The sequence below is a fragment of the Manis javanica genome, chromosome 15 (assembly GCF_040802235.1).
Source record: "Manis javanica isolate MJ-LG chromosome 15, MJ_LKY, whole genome shotgun sequence".
NCBI lineage: Eukaryota > Metazoa > Chordata > Mammalia > Pholidota > Manidae > Manis > Manis javanica.
The window spans coordinates 83,758,778-83,776,845 of NC_133170.1; the positions used below are offsets into that span (position 1 = coordinate 83,758,778).

Genomic DNA, 18,068 nt, shown 5'->3' on the forward strand with positions numbered 1-18,068 from the left:
GCATAGTGGAGCCCAAGCTTCAGGGCGAGAACTGCCGAGAGCAGTGAAGGGTGCTGGCAGCCCGACTAGGTTGTCCCGTACCCTGCCTGGAATCCCAACTCGGATTTTGTTCTCTCCTCCTTTCAGGCTTTGAACCAGAAACATACTGGGATCGAATGCACCTTTTCCAGGAAGCCATTGCTCACAGGTTGGTCCCCTTGGCTAGAGGGAATAGTGGGGAAGGCATCAGTGTTTATGTTGAACAGCAGTTGCCAAGCAAAACCCCATCTGTTTCATTCCTGGGAAAATGAACCTTGTGCACCAATGACAAATTCGCTGCTTACCCCTGACAGGACCCTTTGCCTTGGTTCCGAAGCTCAGCACTAGCTCACCAGTGCCTGTAGCTGTTGTTTTCAGACCTCCTTACTTTCTTCTTCCAGTTTAGGGGAGGATAGGATAGAGCTTCCTCCTTAGCCCCCAGCAAGAGCCAAGTTATCCAGGAGATGACGTGAGATGGAAAAGTGTAAAACTTGTCTGGAGCCTCTGGACACATCTTGAAAAGACAATAAAATCATTAAAAAGCAATAGATAAGTCAATAGGAATTTACTGGCACCTAATACGTGTGCACCAGGGAAAGCCTGTCCCTGGCTTAGCGTCTCCCCTCAGGCCAGCCCAGCTTTGTCTCCTGAGCATCACTAGCATAGTACCCAGTGACTGCTTCACATTAGTCAGGGTGAGAGCAAAGCCTCCTGTGCCTGCGTCATCGATCCTCTCACCACACCTTCTTCAGGGGCACGTCATCTCCTTATTCACACGCCTTCAGCTGCTACACCCCCCACATGGGAGGAGGTCCAGTCTCCGCCTCTCCTTGCCCGTGCTGGCCCTGACCCGCTTTACACCTTACCCTGCCCTTGTCTTCACAGACCTAGCTCCAACCTTAGCAAAGCTGTAGAATGAGTGCCATTGCAGCTAACGCCCGCCCCGGGTAGGAGGGGTTGCCAATTTGGTGTAGAAGGTAGAGGGTGCGGTAGTCGGTGGGAAAGGCACGGATGTGGGAGGCAGACAGGCCTGGTCACTTCTGCCTCCACTGGTATCTGGATGAGGAACTGGGAGAAGTCTAGAACTGCTTTGCCTTTGTGTTCGTCCCCCTCACAAGGTTGCGGGGAGGGTCTCTGTACTTCCTGGCCCCTAGAAAGTCCTCAGTAGACAGTAGTTATTATTAGGAAGACCTGGACAACTGACAAGTTGGTGAGCAGACCTGACCCTGCTTGCCTCAAATGTCACTGGGAAGTCATTGTACTTTGCTGGCTAGAGATCACTTGGGCTGCGGACTTTATTGGTCAAGTCTGCTTTTATTCTTCACAGCATCCTCTTCCTGCTCCAGATCCTGATGGTATCTTCTCTAAACTGGTGCTCTTTCCTCTTCAGCCTGCTTTTCCAGCCTTTGATTTCCTTGCATCCTCTGTCCAGCCCTCGTGTATCATTGCATGGCACTCTGCTGTGTGTCTCTTCTACGAAACCTGCTTGTACTTCTCCACCCTGACCCCCTCCCACCTAGACTCCCACCCTGACCCCCTCCCACCTAGATCCCCACCCAGCCCCCCTCCCACCTAGATCCCCACCCTGACCCCCTCCCACCTAGACTCCCACCCTGACCCCCTCCCACCTAGACTCCCACTCTGACCCCCTCCCACCTAGATTCCCACCTAGACCCCCTCCCACCTAGATCCCCACCCTGACCCCCTCCCACCTAGACTCCCACTCTGACCCCCTCCCACCTAGATTCCCACCTAGACCCCCCTCCCACCTAGATCCCCACCTACCTTTCCCACTTAAACCACTCCCCCCAAATCCCCACCCCTTTGTACACCTGTCAGTCTTGCTCCATTAAGGATTCCCAGGTGAATCCTCTTTGCCTTTTTCCCGATACACTCTGTCCACCTATTATACTAATTTAGGGGCCCTGGAGGCCAAGGGTATGCATTTTTCTCATTTTCGTTTCCTTCTACAAGGCCTGGCAGAGTGCCTTGCCCAGAGTAGCTGTCCAACATGTAGCTTTTGCACAAGTGGAACTCTGGGTAGAACCGTGGCTCTGAAATGAAACATTAGCCCACCCCTAAGGTCCATCTTCATGTTAGAGGTATCTAGCTTCCCTGGACCTCCCTGCTGTGGCCCCCAGCTCCTCTGTCATCTTTTCTGGGCACTCACATCCCTTCCCTAGGGACTGGAGACCCCTGCCCTCTCTGCACTCCTGGCTCATGTGCTTCCCAAGGGGACAGTGGGGGGCCAAGCCCCATGTGGCTAAATTGTCTTTTTAAAATCAAACGTTTTTCCTGATGACCTAAGGAAGAAATGAGGCAACAGTCTGCTCAGGCTGATCCACACTGAGTAAATAAATAGCCTTGAGTGGAAAGTAGAGGGGAAGAAAGGCAAAATCCAGAGCTGTTCCTACACATGCTAGAATCAGCATATAGATGACGGAGCTGGCAGTGCCTGCACCGGATATGCACACTGGGCTTCATCTGTTCTTCAGTGAATAGTTGTTGATGCCAGTGTAAAGCCAGCAGCACATGTACAGGGTGTAGCCCGGCACCTCCCCAAGGAAGTCAGCCTGGGAAAGAAGGCAGTTCACCTCTTACAGTTCTGCCTCACCACTGCCTTTCTTACATGAACGCCTCAGACTCAGGGCAGGAGCCACATCTGTTAACACGTCCTTTACAGCATTTAGCAGGTAGAGCTGTAATAAATGTGCATTATGAGAATAGAAAAACCAGGAATAGAACAAGCCGTAGACAGGAAGTGGAACAGAACAAGGCGTAGATGAAAAATGGCTCCTCCTGCCCATTTCCAGAACACAGCAAAGCAGAGAGCCTCGTGCTGGTGCCCCTCACGTGTAAGAAGGATTTCCACTCAGATAATGCATTCCATTTCAGCTCAGAGCCTTTACTGAGAGCCTACTGTGTGTTTAGCATGGGAGACAGGGAGGAAAGGGAGAGAGGTGTGGCTGAAGCAAATTCAGATAATGACCCTTTGCTCAAGGAGCTGCGGACCTCAAGCCCGGGGGGACAGCAGATTGCAGCGAGAGGCAGGGACAGTGCTGGATGGTGCGCAGCAGAAAGGCCTGATGGGCTGCTGGGGGTCGTACGGCAGAGAGGGGTGGCCAGGCAGAGGGGGGTGGATGGGGAGGTGAGGGCTTTCGGCCGCCATGGAGACGAGAGGAGGCCGGGCAGGCTGGTGAGCCCTCAGAAGGGGTGGAGGTTGGGAAGCGATGAAGACCAAAATAAGCAGCCTGAATGTTCGTTCTTGAAAGAGATCTTTCCAGATCTGTTGAGCTCAGGCTGTCAGAGTCCTAGTAGCCACACTTGCTCCCTTGGTCCCTTTAGCCAAGGAGGCCCTAATCAGTGTGTCTTCCTATCTTTCCCTTAGGTTTGGGTTTGTACAAGATAAATATTCTGCCTCTGCTTTTAACTTCCCTGCTGAGAACAAGCCTCAGTACATCCACGTTACAGGTGAGGCGCTCCGGGCAAAAGGTGGGGCGGGGGCCTCTGTGGCAGGAACGTGAGCCCTAGGAGGGGCCTGGCCCTGTGCACCGGGCTTCCTTCCCTCGACTGAGCCTGTGGCCGTCCCGTGCACCCTCTGGTGACTGTCACCCAGGGCCTCTCTCCCCCCCAGGAACAGTGTTCCTGCAGCTGCCCTACTCCAAGCGCAAGTTCTCGGGGCAGCCACGGCGGCGGCGGAACTCCACCAGCTCCACCAACCAGAACATGTTCTGCGAGGAGCGGGTCGGCTACAGCTGGGCCTACAACACCATGCTGACCAAGACATGGCGCTCGAGTGCCACGGGGGATGAGAAGTTTGCTGATCGGCTGCTGAAGGACTTCATGGACTTCTGTATCAACCGCGACAACCGGCTGGTCACATTCTGGACGAGCTGCCTGGAGAAGATGCATGCCAGCGCCCCGTGAGGCCAGGCTGCACTGGGGTCAGAAGGACGGGGAGGATTCCGGTCTTGCTATTGATATTCAATAGAATCAGTCAGCTCTGGGTGGCAGATGGCAGTTTGCCACTGTAGGTGAGTGGGGGCTGTTGCTTGTGCCTCTTCCCCCCACAAGTTTCTTCTACTTGAATAGAAACACTTTGGAAGCAGCTGGCGCCAAGAGCAGGTGGGAGGTACAGATGGCCCGTGGGAGGGCCTCAGCACTGGGGAAAGGGGCAGGCAGCCCAAACAAATGTCCTCGGAAAGGGGGTGGCTCCTGTGAGCATCCTTTTCCTCCACCATATGTGGGCTATTCAGAGCAGAATTCCAGCCCAGAAGTGTGCACAAGATGTAAGATAATTTTGTGAAATAATGTACTATAGGCTCACACCCGCTGTATATACCTGTATATATCAGAAGCAAGAATAAAGTGCCACGTGCCACATCTCTGCTCTCAGCGTGGCTCCCAGCAACAGCGATCCCATCCGTGCTGGGCAGTCCTGTCCCATCACCGGGGCCATAGTGGCCAATGAGGCAGCCACAGACAGTAAGGAGGACTTTACAATTCACTGTCTTGGAGACTCTGGCTGGGAGTTCACCAAGAGATGTCTTCTCACAGCCCTTGGGCAGTAGCAAGGATGGTCTTAGTCAGGCCCAATGAGCAGATGGCGGTTTGTACTATCAGGAAACTGCAGGCTCGTGCTGTTGAAGGAGAATCTTTCTAAGTGGATGACCCAGCTGTGGCGTGCAGGTGGCATGGCTACTGAAAAAGGCAATGGAAAGCCTCTGTTGACTCCAGGGTTTGGGATCCTCTGCCTAAGGGGGTAAGATGCCATGTGGCGCCTCAGACTCAGAACCGTGCCCTAACTGCTGGCAGGTGGTGAGGGGCCGTAGGCCAAAGGGGAACCTGTCAGGTGCTGCCACGTCCTCCCCCTGCATCTCTGCACGCACAGTCGGTCACAGGCCCTGTCGTACGCCTCCGCTGCAGCTTGCTCGTCCACCCACCTCTTCCCAGGCCTGTCGCCACTCCCCGCCCAGCTCTCCTCTGTCTTCCTCTTCCTCTTGCCTGGCCAGGAGAGCCCCTAACTCGTCTCTGCTTCTACTCCAAGCCACTTTCCACTTGGCAGTCAGAGTCTTTTTTTAGAAACCACTCTGATTGTGCCCACCACCTATCTATTCAGACCTCTCTGGGGACTGGAACTTCAAAAATCTTGGATCTGACCTTGCATAGTCTGGCCCCAAACGGTTTCTCCAGCTGCCTGGAACATCACAAACTCAGTGGCTCATGTGATTCACAGACACTCTTCCATCTTCCTAGAACACTCCTTTATGCTCCTTGGCACACCACGCCCCTCGCTACCTCCTCGTCCTTATCCATCAGCTCTTGGCTCAAATGTCACTTCTCCTGGGCAGCACAGCAGGGCGCCCTGTTAGATCTTCCCACAGCACCTTGCACTTCCCCAACAATACTCAACGCCCTTACACTGTAGCACGGCAGAAACTTGCCTGTTTTTGTTCATTTCTTTGTTCCTAAATGTGCAGCATAATAGTACTGATGTTGGAGAAATGCTTGTTGGCTGAATGTGTGGAGTAAATGAATCAACTCTGGGCCTTGGGGCTGGGCACTTGATGTTGCATCTGAATCCCCCCCTCCCTGGGTTCCTCAGTTACTTATTGGAGCCCATTTCCTCATCTGTAATATGGAATTGTCAATGCCGCCTGGAGACATTTTGAAGGACCAGGTAGGTATGTTCCTACATGTGAAAGCACACTGGCTAATTCCTGGTGAGGAGCAGCAGGTCCTTGATAAAAATCCATTTTCCTTTTCCTTTTCACCTTCCCTTCTCTCAGACAAAAACCCTTTGCTCCTTTCTAAGTATCAGATTCCTTTGTTATAAAATGGGAGGCTGTCTCCTAGGGTGGCTGGAGGATCAAAAGACAGATACATGTTGAAAGGATTTAGTAACCAGTGGGCAGCTAACAAATGCAGGCTCTCGTGCACCCAGGTAGGAAGTCATCTTCCAGTGCCCCCGAGCCGGCTTCCTGAGCGCTCATGCTGGACACGGTAGCCACTGCCTTGGTCAGGTCAGATCATACTGCCGTCCTTTGTGAGCCTCCGTATCCTGTGTTCAAGGCCAGTGATCGCCCCTGCTTCCTGTCTTCTTCCCTCCTCCAAAGAGGACTCAGGAAAAGAAGGCCCAGAAGTTAGAAAGCTGGGTTCCTCGCCCTCAGAGCTGAGCCTGAAATGCACATGCCCTTGGGCCCCAGTTCTTCCTCCAATGGTGCCCCTCACTTTCCTCCTCTCTCTGACCAGCACCACCTTCCACCCACTCTCCCGAGCCAGAATCTAGGAGTCAGACTCAGTCCTCCTCCAACTCCACCACCATGTAACCCGCCCACCTGTCCCTCAGCCCCAGCCACCTCCCTCTGTCCCTGCTGCCCAGGTGCAGCGCCCAGCTCCTGTGGAGCATGGGGTTCGTTGGACATGAAGGATATGGGTGTGGGTAACCTTTCCTTGGTGGAGAAAGGTAGAAAGCTTGAGGCCATGAGGACCTGGGTGTAAATTCAAGCCCTGCCATTTCTTAGCTGTGAGTACTAAGAGTGGAGGGTTCCATCTCCTGGCCAGGTTCTCACGTTTCTACCTAACCCCCCCACCCCACACACACTGTTGCTCTTCTGCACTTGTGACATTGTAATTATTGGCTGACCCATTGCTGCTCATTAGGCTGAGAGTCTCCTTAGTCAGTGGGGTTGGATGAGTGAGCCAATGGGACCAAGGGCACAGGACTGTAAGAAGCACCTCGATGGGATCGCCAGTCCGGCTTCTGAAATTGAAGGGGCTCATTCCTGTTGAGATATAATACCATTAAGGCCTAGACAAGCATATGACATGCTTTGGGTCACCCAGTGTGGGTGGAGATGAGATTCGTCCAGTAAGACGAGCCCTAAAGCAGAGGGGGTTCTTAGAGATGCGGTCCAACCCCCGCATGTTCTCCCAGATAAGGAAACAGAGTGGCCTGCCCCAGGTTCTAGGTGGAACTCGACGAGGACCCAGGCCCTCTGGCTCTTGGCCCAGTGCCTTCTAGGCAGGCAGTAATTTGGTGGTGCAGGAGGCAGGCGGCCACTTGCCAGCGTGTGACCCTGAGTAAGGTACTGGGGCTTCAGTTTCCTCATCTGTAAAATGAGACACTAATACCACCTCAGGATCCTGGAAACCACATGGGAGAATGTGGGTAAAGAGCTCAGACGGGTCGGGAATGTTGTGAGCCCCTCCCTGCAGGTTAGCTGTATGATAATGACGCTTGCTTTAGATTCTGTGAACCCCAGGACTTCAGAGAAGGGAATAACTCAAAGGCCAGAATGGACAGGGGAGTCTTTAAAGAGGAAATAGCCTTGGGCCTTGCGGGATGTGTGAAGTCAAAGTGGTCAGGAGTCAAGGCCCCCTTGGCCCTCCTTGGGCTGGAGAGCTATGCTCTTCCAAGTAGCTGCTGTGGTCGTTCTGTCTTATCTGGGTCCCAGGAACCTTTGCTGGGAAGTTTTTTCTGTTGGCAGAGGTGCCACAGTGCCAAGAGCAGGAAGAGGGCCTCCTGCCCACATTGCCCTGCCTCCTGCCCATTGTGAACAGGGTTGTTGCCTGAGACTGGGTGGCTCTGGAGACATTTCTCAGCTTTGTGGTTGTGCTTGAGGGGGCACACAGGCCCCGGTACACCTGTGGCATTCCCACTCGGCCTCCTGGATGTGGAAATGAATCTGGGGTGGGGAACCACGCAGAGTGGGGGATGCAGAAAAATGTGACAGGAAAGAAATGAGATCTAGTAACATGTTCCTTTACCAAAGGAACTAGAAATAAGCTGACAAAGCTTCAAGCAGAATTAGCTATGTGAGTCCCCCACCTGGGTTCTCCAGTGCTCCTGTGCACAAAAGCTTGCATAAATCACAGATTCCAGAGCCTCCCCAGAGGTTCTGATTCTGGAGGTCTGGGTCTCTGGGCAGTAAGCAGGCTCTCCAACCAAGTCTGCTGTCAGTGGTCTGTTTGAGAAACCCCACCCCAGATCCCTCCTCTGGACTTCTCCCTGCTTGATTGACACACCATTCCAACCAGCCTGGAAGTCTGACTCTCAGGCCAGAGCAGATTAGAAGCCGCACACTGCAAGGTGACATAGTAGAGGCAGAGAACTCGGCAGCAGGGTGAGCTGACACCTCGATGGCACGATGGGCAGGGGAGCAGGCGGAGCTACCAGACCTCCCGATGTGCAGGCTGGCCACAGGCCGAGCAGCTGGGCCACCACACCGGATGGGCGTGGAAGCCTGGATTCCCTTGGTAGAAGACACCCATCAAAATAATTAAAGTGGGGACTTCAGGGATAACAGAGGTAAATGATATATACCTGAGACACCAAGGCACTCTGTACGGCTTTGCTTAAGTGGTTAGGAAATGGAGGGAAAGCTGAATGAAGTTAATTTACAATAGGCCACCTCAGTCACCCAGAGAATTTCAGGTACATGAAGTAATGATAGTCACTTCATTTCTGGAGTGTTTCCTATGTTCTGGGCAGGGTAGTATGCTTTCCATGCCTTCCTGTCATGTAATCTTACCAACTACCATCATACCAGATCAGTGGTGGAAGGCCCGAAGGCAGCCCAAGGCCACACGGCCTACAGCAGGGCTGGGAGTCTGGTCTGAGAGACCCGGAGCCCAGCCCCCGCCCAGCGGGCTGAGAAGGAGATGTGCTGGCTCAGTGCGCTGTCTCCTGCTGCTCTGTCCTGGGACCTTGGCTAGGGGCCCCCTCTCTTCCAGCTGTTTCCCGTGTGTAGTGCAGCTTTGCTGGGGGACAGATGCCAAGTAACACGTAGATGTGGCCTCGTATTCAGGTGCTTTGGCAGGGAGCAGTCAGTACCTACATGGCAGCCAGTGGCCTTTTCTGTCCCCCAGGCTCCTAACTGGAAGGCACTGTCCACTCCTTCCCTTCTGGTCCACAGTCCCCAACTACAGCTACAAGTGCTTCTTGAGGTGAAGGCAGTTCCCAGCCTTCAGGTCACACACTTGCCCTAAGCAGAGCCTGGACTACAAGGGCCTTGGGGGCGAAGCAGATGCAGAGAACTCTGTAGGACCAATCTTTAGATTTGACCTCCATCTGCTTCTCCGGTTGCAGAAAGATTCATCTGTTTCCTCAGTGAATCACATAGTCCTTCCAAGAAGGAAATCTCTTCCCCCATGGTGACAAGTGGGCATGGGGAGCTGTATGCCATCCCCAGAAAGCCCCTGTCTCTGGACCCTGGCATTTCCCTGAGAACTCATCTGGCAGTGGGTCTGGGAGAAGTCTTGGGGACGGTAAGGTTTCAGGGAAAGCTGAGTGCTGAGCAGGAAGGGGAGTCCTGTCAGCCGCTCAGACAGCTCGTGGCACTTGTGCCTTACAGAGTTGAATCTCTCACCTGCTCTCTGAATTGTACCAGGTTGCTTATTCAGGCTCAGTTTCTCCTCTTTAATCCTCAAATGTCTCCTAAGAAACAGAAAATTTTATTTTTAAGCCCATGGCGTCCTGGCAGAGTCGCTGTCCTCGTGTCGTTGGTGTTCATCCAGCCCCGGCAGCTCACGTTCTGGGTCCTCCTCCTCACCCTCTGAGAGCGTCAAGGGGGCACGTCTCATGCTGTTTGAGAAAGAGGCCCCCTTTGAAGGTAAAATGTCCTGCCTCTCCTCAACCTGTGCGTCCGCACAACCTGAGCAAATACAAGCTTGAGAGGCGGCCAGGGTTCGGCCAGAGGCAAGCCTGTGAGACTTTTGTCTTGTTGTCTCAAAACCTCCACCCCTTTTCCAGGCCCGTAGATACAACATGAGGGGAACTAGGAGCTAGTCAGGGGTTCTCAACTAGGGGCAATTTTGACCCCATTTGAGGAACATTTGGCAATGTATGGAAATAGCTTTTGGTTGTCACAACTGTGGGAGGTCCTACTGGCATCTAATGGGTGCTTCCGATCACCCTATTATGCACAGGACAGCCCCCAAAACAAAGAATTATTGATTCCAAAATGCCAATAGTGTTGAGGTTGAGATACCCTGAACTAGATTCTGATTGGGTGAAGGGTCCAGGTGGAGGGGCCCCTCCGTGCTGTGACTTTGGAGAAAGAGATGCTTGCCACTTGCCCCTGACTGTGGAGATCCTTTCTTGATGGTAGCTCCCTCCACAATCTCCTATAGCCATTCTTCTTGCTAGGTTCCAAGGCCATAGTGGCTGAGACTTGCTCGGGGCTACACAAGTTCTGGAGAGAGCCAGGAGCAGAATCCTGGCCGTGCCCAGTGCTGTCACACTGCAGTGTGGCACTTGCGTCTCCATTGACAGCTTGCCTCTCCTTGAGAACAGAGAGCACATCTTGCTCATCCTTGTATCCTCCGCTGCAAGTGCCACATCGTGCCACACACTGGTGCTCGTTTAGAAGTGGTTGGATTCATTCCTTCCAGCCAACATTTATGCACAGCCAGACCAGTGTGTGTGCCCTGCTTTTGGTGGAAGGAAACAGACGTGTATAACATTACAAAAACAGGAGGGGGCTTGGTTCTATAGGAGAGTTGGGAAGACTGGGAAAGGAGCATTTGGGCTGGGATTTGAAGGCTGTGTAAGAGTTCTGCTCGTGGGTGAGGAGGGCAGGGCAGGGAAGGGGATCCTGGAGGGGTGAAAATAGAATACTGGAGAGAGATTTCTCCAAACCTGCCCCACCCAGCCTACACTTTGAACAACTGATTTCCAAAAGGAGGTGCATGTTGTCAATTCCAGGATGCAAAGCAGAATGACAAATGGCCTGTTGTCTGGAAGCCCTGAGCCAGCCTGGTCCCTGGGGTCATGCCACAGTGTGGGCTGGGACCTTGCTCACCTGTCAGGCTTTGCACTTCCTGGCCCTAGATGTAGGTAGAACAACTAGCTTTAAACACATCAGGGTCCGAGGTGGTGGTGGTGATCTCGGGTGGGGCAGGTAGGGAATGGTCCTCTTCCATCATCCCTTCTATTCAGGGGACCAGGAACCCTACTCCGGGGTTCAGCCTGCTGTTTCTCCGCCATGTGACCTTGCTCAAGCTCCTGAAACCTCGCAGAGCCTGGGGGATTGGAGTGAGAATCTGGGAGCTGAAAGCTGTGAAGTATTCTGAGACCTGACTGGTCTGGTGGAGTCTACTGTTCTTGTCAGCCTTCAGGGCCACCTGCCAGTATAGTTCATTCACTTCCCTGGACTTCGAGTTTGGGGGTGTGGTGATGACAGTGTTCCTTCTGCCTCCTTCAAGGGATCTTGGTAGGATCCAAGGCCAGCAGCTTTGCAAAGGTGTCTGGGTGTTGCAAAATACTCCAGAACTTTAAGGCAGCAAGGTAAACACTCCCCTAACGGAGACCAAGCGTTCTGTTTTGAGTGTGCCTGGCTGGTCCACCAAGAGCCTGATACACTACCCACTAGTCTGAAGCTTGGAAGGGAAGGGAAGAAAGCAGGAGGGGAATAGCCAGCGCTAACTTACATTGAACCCACTTAAGCATGCACACAGTGTCCTAGAGCTAGAGCCTGGGACAGCCCCATGGGGGGTGAGTGGGCGATGGTACCCCCACTTCTCAGAGGAGAAACCAGTCTCAGGGAATTAGAGGGACTTACTCAAAATTACTGAACACACATATGGCAGAAGAAGTACTGAACTCAGGTTCTCCACCCCTTAGAAAGAGGTCAGGCATGGGAGAAAGAGGCCCCCTGTGAGGGGCTTCCGTGGTGGGCAGCCACGTCTCAGAACGAGGGTGGACGAGGCTTGGGGTCTGGGCTCCCTGCACAACAACAAAAGGCCATGTCCTCAGGCTCTCCAGGCCTGATCACGCACTGGCCACCGTTGGTGGTTGCACTAGCGGGACAGGAGCACTCCTGAGGTGGTCAGACACAGGATGTGTCTCGCCTCAGAGCAGAAGTGAAACGGGGTGCACTTCCCTTCGTGAGATGAGAGGCAAGTCTGGCCAACCCCTCTCTGCTGTCTCCTGCAGGAACCGGGAGACTGGCTGCCGCTTTTGGCTCAGAGATTGGGGGCTGACAAAGAGAAGCCAGCCTGTCTGGGGACCTAATCTGTGCAGGGAGCTGGGTGTCCACTTCCCAACACACACACCTTGGGACTCCTTCACGCATGCTTCCTTGGGCAGCCTCCCCAATTGGAAAATACTGTTTCTATTAGGTTTTATGATTTAGATTCTGAGGGAGGTGGCCCGTTACACATGTTCCCGTCTCCTGGTGGAATCACAGCCATCCCATCATTCACTTGTGGCTTATTCTCTCATTCATTCTATTCAACAATGACAGTAAGAACCGTCTATGTGCCAGGCATTGTGTGGAGACAGGAGGGAAAAGGACAGTAAATAAAAAATTAAACAGATCACTGTTGTTATAGTTGTGAAATAATTAGTTGTGAAAAGTGCTCCAGAGGCCAAGGAAAGGTTGCTCTGGAAGGTTAACGGGGCCCCTGCCCTGGTCTAGGACTCAGGGAGGGCTTTCTGGGCATTTCCTTGGAGAGCTGAGGGATGGCAGGGCTTGCACAGGACAGAGATGGGTGGGGTGGGGTCCTGGCTGGAAAACCCTGAGACCCTGGGCTGGAAAGAAGCTTGGTGGGCCCAAGGCAGAGGGTAGGGACGAGTGTGGCTGGAGAAGAAAGCAGAGAGGGGATCATTCCGGAACATTACAGGCTCCATGAGGGGTCCTGCCTGTTTAATGGTCTTCAAGGGAGGGAACATCCGAAAGGCTGGGTGACCTTGGGCAAGTCTTTCTTATTAACCTTAGTTTCCTATCTCTTCAATAAACAATTTCACCTTTTGCAGGGTTGAGGAGTCCTTAGGTAAAGCATTAGCATGGTGTCTGGCATGGGAGAAGTGCCCAGTAAGTAAGGCCGGGCCAAGAATCCAGGCTCCCCACCCAGCTCCCCATGCCAGTGGCTGTGCCTGCAGTCCCAGCCTGCCCCCCAGGGCTGCTTCTAGAAGATGAAGGCAGGAGCCATTGTCAGGGCTGAGCACACTGGCCCAGGCTCCAACGTGCTCTCTGCTGAAGTGTGTTGTTGGCCTTTGCCATCCAAGTTAGTGCAGCCTGGGAAAAGGTTTCAGACTACAATGACGGTCAGCCCTAAAAGCTGATGACCCCCTCCTGCTTCCCGGCCTTCACAGCACCCCAAGCTCTGGCTAGATCACTAGTCGGTCTTTGCAGACTCCTGATTCCATGTGCCATGCAGGTGAGGGCAGGGGTGGCACACAGCTGCAGCAGAACCGAATTATTCCGCAATGGTAGAAACAATCCCTCTTCTGGTTCAGGGAAGAAATCTCAAGGAGAAAGGACCCGGTGTTCACCGCATGTCTGGAGCTGTGCAGGGTACTTGGCTTGCTGCCTGGCTTAGTTCCTCACTGCAATAACCCCTCACTGCAGAGTTTATTGGCCAGTGGCTTCCAGCTAAGTAAGGACCAGGATCACCCAAGGTCATCCAGCTGGCAAGTGGCTGTGTCACCATAACCTTGCCCTGCCCGCAGGCCCTTGGTGTTGGGCCTTTGGGCTATGTTTTGTTGTATCTTATATTTCATCCAGTGCGAGCTGCTTGTAAGAGGCCTAGAAAGGAGGTGGGTGAAGGTGAGCTTCGAGTTCATCTGGCAGAACGATCAGTCTGGAGCCACCTCACCCCCAACACCCCTCCCCCCATTTGCAAAAAGGAAACAGGCCCAGAGACAGGAGTGACGTGCCTGAGGTTACGAGGTGGTCAGTGGGCAGCTGGACCAGGCTAACTCTCCTTGCAGCCGCCCCTGATGGATGCCTTTCTCCTCTTCCCTTGCTGTCCTCTGTGCTTCTGTCCAGCCTGCACACGCTGGAGGACCCCAGGCCTGTGGCTCCAGGGCCTCATTCCTCAGGCTGCCCAGTCCTGTGATTCTGATGATCTAACTCTGGTCTGTATGCCCATGAGTCTCTAGCCCTGACCTCACCTGTGAACTCCAGCCTTTCTGTCCAGCTGCCTTCTTGGCCTCTCCTTAGATGTGTCTAAAAACAACCCTAGTTGTTGGGCTGTGTCCTCCCAGCTCCGCTCAAACGTGCTCCTCTCGGTCTTCCCCGGTGTAGTCACTATGCCATCACATACCCAGTTTCCAGGCTGAAAGCCTCGGTTAGCCTGGATTTCCTCCCCTCAACTCCGCACCTAATCCATCAGCAAATACATATTGTGAGAGGTCCCTTCTCCCCGTCTCCACCTTCGTCTGACGCAGCAGCAGACACACTGGTCCTCCTGCGCCTGCTTTTGCCTTGTAGAATTTATTCTCACAGCAACCAACATGCTGTCTTTTAAACAGAAAACAGGCTGTACCATTCCCTTGCTTGCAGACCCTTCAGTGACTTTGCATCAATTCAGGATGAAACCCCAACTTCTTGCCCCATTCCACAAAGCCCTGTGGGCTTCTGAAAGCCTCCGTCTCCATTCACATCTCCTGCTCACTCAGAATGATGCAGCCTCTCCTCTTGATGTTTTGAGACCACCCAAAGGTTTCCCCTGCCCAGGGGATTTGCATGACTCTTCCCCCATCCTGGAACCCTCTTCCCAAGGTCATGGCTCCGCTGCTTCTTCATCGGTGATGTCACTTGTCGCCTTCTCAGGGAGGCCTTCCCTGACCACCCTGTCTAGCAAAGCACCACCCCTCTGCCAGTCACATTGCCCTTTCTCTCTCCCTCGTGGTCACTGTTCCCTGAAATCATCTGTGTCATTTGCCTACTTGGCCTGCCTTTTCTGCTCCCTGGAACATAAGTTCTGGGAATGTTTTTTGTCCCTGCTGTATCCTCAGTACTACAGCAGCGTGCCTGCCACTTGGTAGGTGCTCACGAGTGCTCGTTCACAGAGCCAGCCACAAGGACTAAGGGCTGAGGTTACAAATCAAGTCCATGCCCCCAGACTCACTTCCGTAGGACAGCCTTTCCCTGTCCTATGACTTCTGTAAGAGTAATCGCTTTAAGTACTCAGGGCACTCACATATTTGCCCGCTCTACCGCCTACAAGCTGTGTGACCTTGGGCACATTACTCAATCTCTCTGCCTCAGTGTGTGTGTGTGCCTCAGTTTTGTCAGCTGTAAAATGGGGATAATGGCCGACCTCATGGGAAGAATGTGCTGATCAAATGAACAAATGCATAAAAGTGCTTAAAGCAGCGTATGGGACATGGTCAGCATTCCATAATGTTAGCTCTGGTATTTTTATTCTTAACTTTATTATCACCACCACCACCACCACTACCAGTTTTATAAATTAAGATCTATTTCACCTATAGCATATTAGTTTCACGTGTACAGCATCATGATTCAGTATATGTATACACTGCAAAATGGTCACCACAATAAGTCTGGTGAACACCCGTGACCAGTCTGACTCCTGGGAGAGGCAAACTGCCGTCTTCTCTCTGCCTACAGGTAATAACCCTTACAGTGCGCCCTTGCCTGCCCAGGCCCCTTCAGTGGCTGCTCTCCCGGGGTGCCACAGTGCCACGCCACTAGGAAAGGCCTTTGCCCATGTGAGCTGAGACAGAAACTGGACGTGAAGTTGCGACACAATGGAGAAGTCTGTCCCTCCTCCTGAGCTCGGCTGTCTCATGGTGCCAGACACTGTCAGCCCTTCCTTCCCTGTCGAAACTGGGTAACTACAACGTCCTGATGGCAGAGCGCTCTGTTCTGGTTTTTCTGACCCATGGCATGGTCTTTAATGGGTTGGAGCAGAACTCCTTGCAGGCTGCAGACCTGGGCCAGTACCCACCCGATTGTGCACCAGGATACAGCAAAATCAGAGAAACAGGGACAATATAGGGAGTTCTTGTTAAGTTAAATTCTCAGAATGTCTGCCCTACTTTTTTTGTATGTCATTGTGGCCTTTTATGAGACAACGGTGATAGTTTTTTTTTTAATATTCTTGCTTGTTAAATCACCTTCTTTTCTTTGGAAATATACTGGTTTGAAGATATTGGCTGAGCCAGGATGAGAACCTGGGCTTTTTAGTTCCAGGTTAGCATTCTCTGTGCACTGTAGCCCCTCCCTGGAGAGGATACAATGCAGGAGAGACGGGAGAGCTGGCTGTAAATTATTGAAGGGCTGTCCTGTGGAAGAGGGGACACACTTGTTCTGGTTGCCCCCAGGGAGCACAATTGGGGTCACTGGGTAGTAGTTTCAAACAGGCACATTTCAACTGGTTTAGAATAAAGTTTCTGACAGGCAGGTATTCAGTGTTAGAACAGGCTGTCCCACCCTTGCAGTGTTCAGACAAATGGGGAGCAGCTACATTCAGGGCTGGCCCAGAGGCTATTCAGGCCTGAGGGTACCGATCAAGGATCTTAAAGGCACTCCAACCTAGTTTCAGCACCAGTTTCAGCACTTCCTATCTGTGTGACCTTGGGTAAGTCAGTTTCCTTCTATTTAAAATGGGGGTAGTCATGCCTTCCTGGGGGTCCAGCAAAGATTTAAAAAGGGAGTATGTGTTGTACAATGGCTGGAACATACATAGGCCTTCCATGAAATATAAATCCTGTGCCCAGGGAGCTTGCTTAGAGGCTGGTAGAGAGACTCACAGAGAAAGGGTAACATGAAACATCATGAGTAAGGGCCAGCAAGAGTGGTCCAATCTTATGGCAGATCAGACATGGGCTGGGTGATCAGGGAAGAATTCCTGGAGGAGGCAACACCTAAACTGCCCCTTGGATAACTGCCAGGCTCTGAATAAGTAGGGAGGAAGGAGTGGGGAGCTTCCCAGAAGGAGAGCATGCAGTAGTCTCTGGCACACATAATGTTAACTTGGAAGTAGTTATTATTATCATCTAGGTTTCGAGGGCATGGCAATCCCCCTTTCCTTGGGCTCCTGTTGCACTGTGGGGACATTCCTGGCACAGTGGACATGCTTGGTTGAACAGGAGGAAGATGGGCTAGCCATAGCATGGAGGGAGACATGATTAGATCTAAGCAAGCTGGAAAAAACGAGTGTCCACTTACACACCTTTTCATCGTCTGGTACCCACATACATATATGCACGTATATATCCATCTGTTCATCCTACACTTATTTGTCCATACTCCCTCCCTCCCTCCCTCCCTCCCTCCCTCCATTCATCCATCCATCTGTCCCTAGGCAGAGAGCATGACATCAAGTGGTGCAGGGCTTATAGATAGGGATAGGAATCAAATAATTACATGAGTAGGTGTAAAACTGCAACTGTGATAAGTACTCCAGATGAAAGGGGTACATGGTGCCAGGAAGACCTAAAACAGGGCAATTTGACCTATTCAGAGAGGTCAGGAAAGGCTTCCCCAGGAAGCGACCATCAAGAGGTAAAGGGTGAGTAGGGTCACTAGAAGATTTGGGCAGGAGTTGGAGGGGAGAGTGTCCCAGCCAGAGAAGGAAGGACACATGCAAGGGCGAGGTGAAGCTGGAAGTGTCAGCCCCACGAGGCAGGACCTCCTGGGCATATTACAGATTTTGATTTTTATCCTTAGAGGTGTTTAGCAAGCATCAGGCAACATGGTCAGATCTGTATTTTTAAGATTGCCTGGCCGTGTTATAGAAAATGGAAGCAGGGGATGGGATGAGCAAGTGTAAAAAAGGAAAAAAAACCCAACTAGGCTGTGAGAAGCCAACGTAGTTGTCCAGGAAATTCATGATGAAACCCTGGACTAGCGAAGTGGTGGGGGAAGGGGGGGAGTGGATGAGTCCAAGGCCATGTAGGAGATAAAATGGACGTGATTGGGCGATGGGCTTGGTGGGAAGGATGAGGGCCCGGGAGTTGTCTAGGAGGACACCTAGGTTTCTGGATAGAACTGTTGCCAGGCAACAGAGTGAAAGCCAGGAGAGACTGGGGAATGCATTTTTCCTTGAAGTTGTTATGCCTGGGTTTGTAAAATAAGGGCTGTTGGAAGTGTGGGCATGCACAGCTCCCAGATTGCATATTGGGTGAGAAGGCTGGTTTAAGGAGATTGCACGTTGGAGGCTGAAGAGCTGGGCCTGGGAGCTAGGGCTTCCAGGCTTGTCTCTGCATCCAGGCAGCTGTGTGTCCTTGAGGGGGCAACTTCACCTGTCTGGACTCAGCTCTAAAACCGATGGCCCTGCTGGTCTGGCAT

The 18,068-nt window shown here is 52.5% G+C and overlaps 1 protein-coding gene across 14 annotated transcripts in view; it reads left to right on the top strand.

Moving 5' to 3' along the window:
* The window catches only part of DEPDC5 (DEP domain containing 5, GATOR1 subcomplex subunit), a 111,519-nt gene extending 107,118 nt beyond the window's left edge, over positions 1-4,401 (top strand). For all 14 annotated transcript variants that reach the window (XM_073223175.1, XM_073223177.1, XM_073223176.1 and 11 more), the window contains 3 exons: positions 127-187; positions 3,407-3,489; positions 3,653-4,401. In XM_073223175.1, coding sequence (XP_073079276.1) covers positions 127-187; positions 3,407-3,489; positions 3,653-3,945 — 437 coding nt within the window. In that variant the 3' untranslated portion in view covers positions 3,946-4,401. The remainder of the gene's footprint in view (positions 1-126; positions 188-3,406; positions 3,490-3,652) is intronic.
* Positions 4,402-18,068: the final 13,667 nt, after the last annotated feature.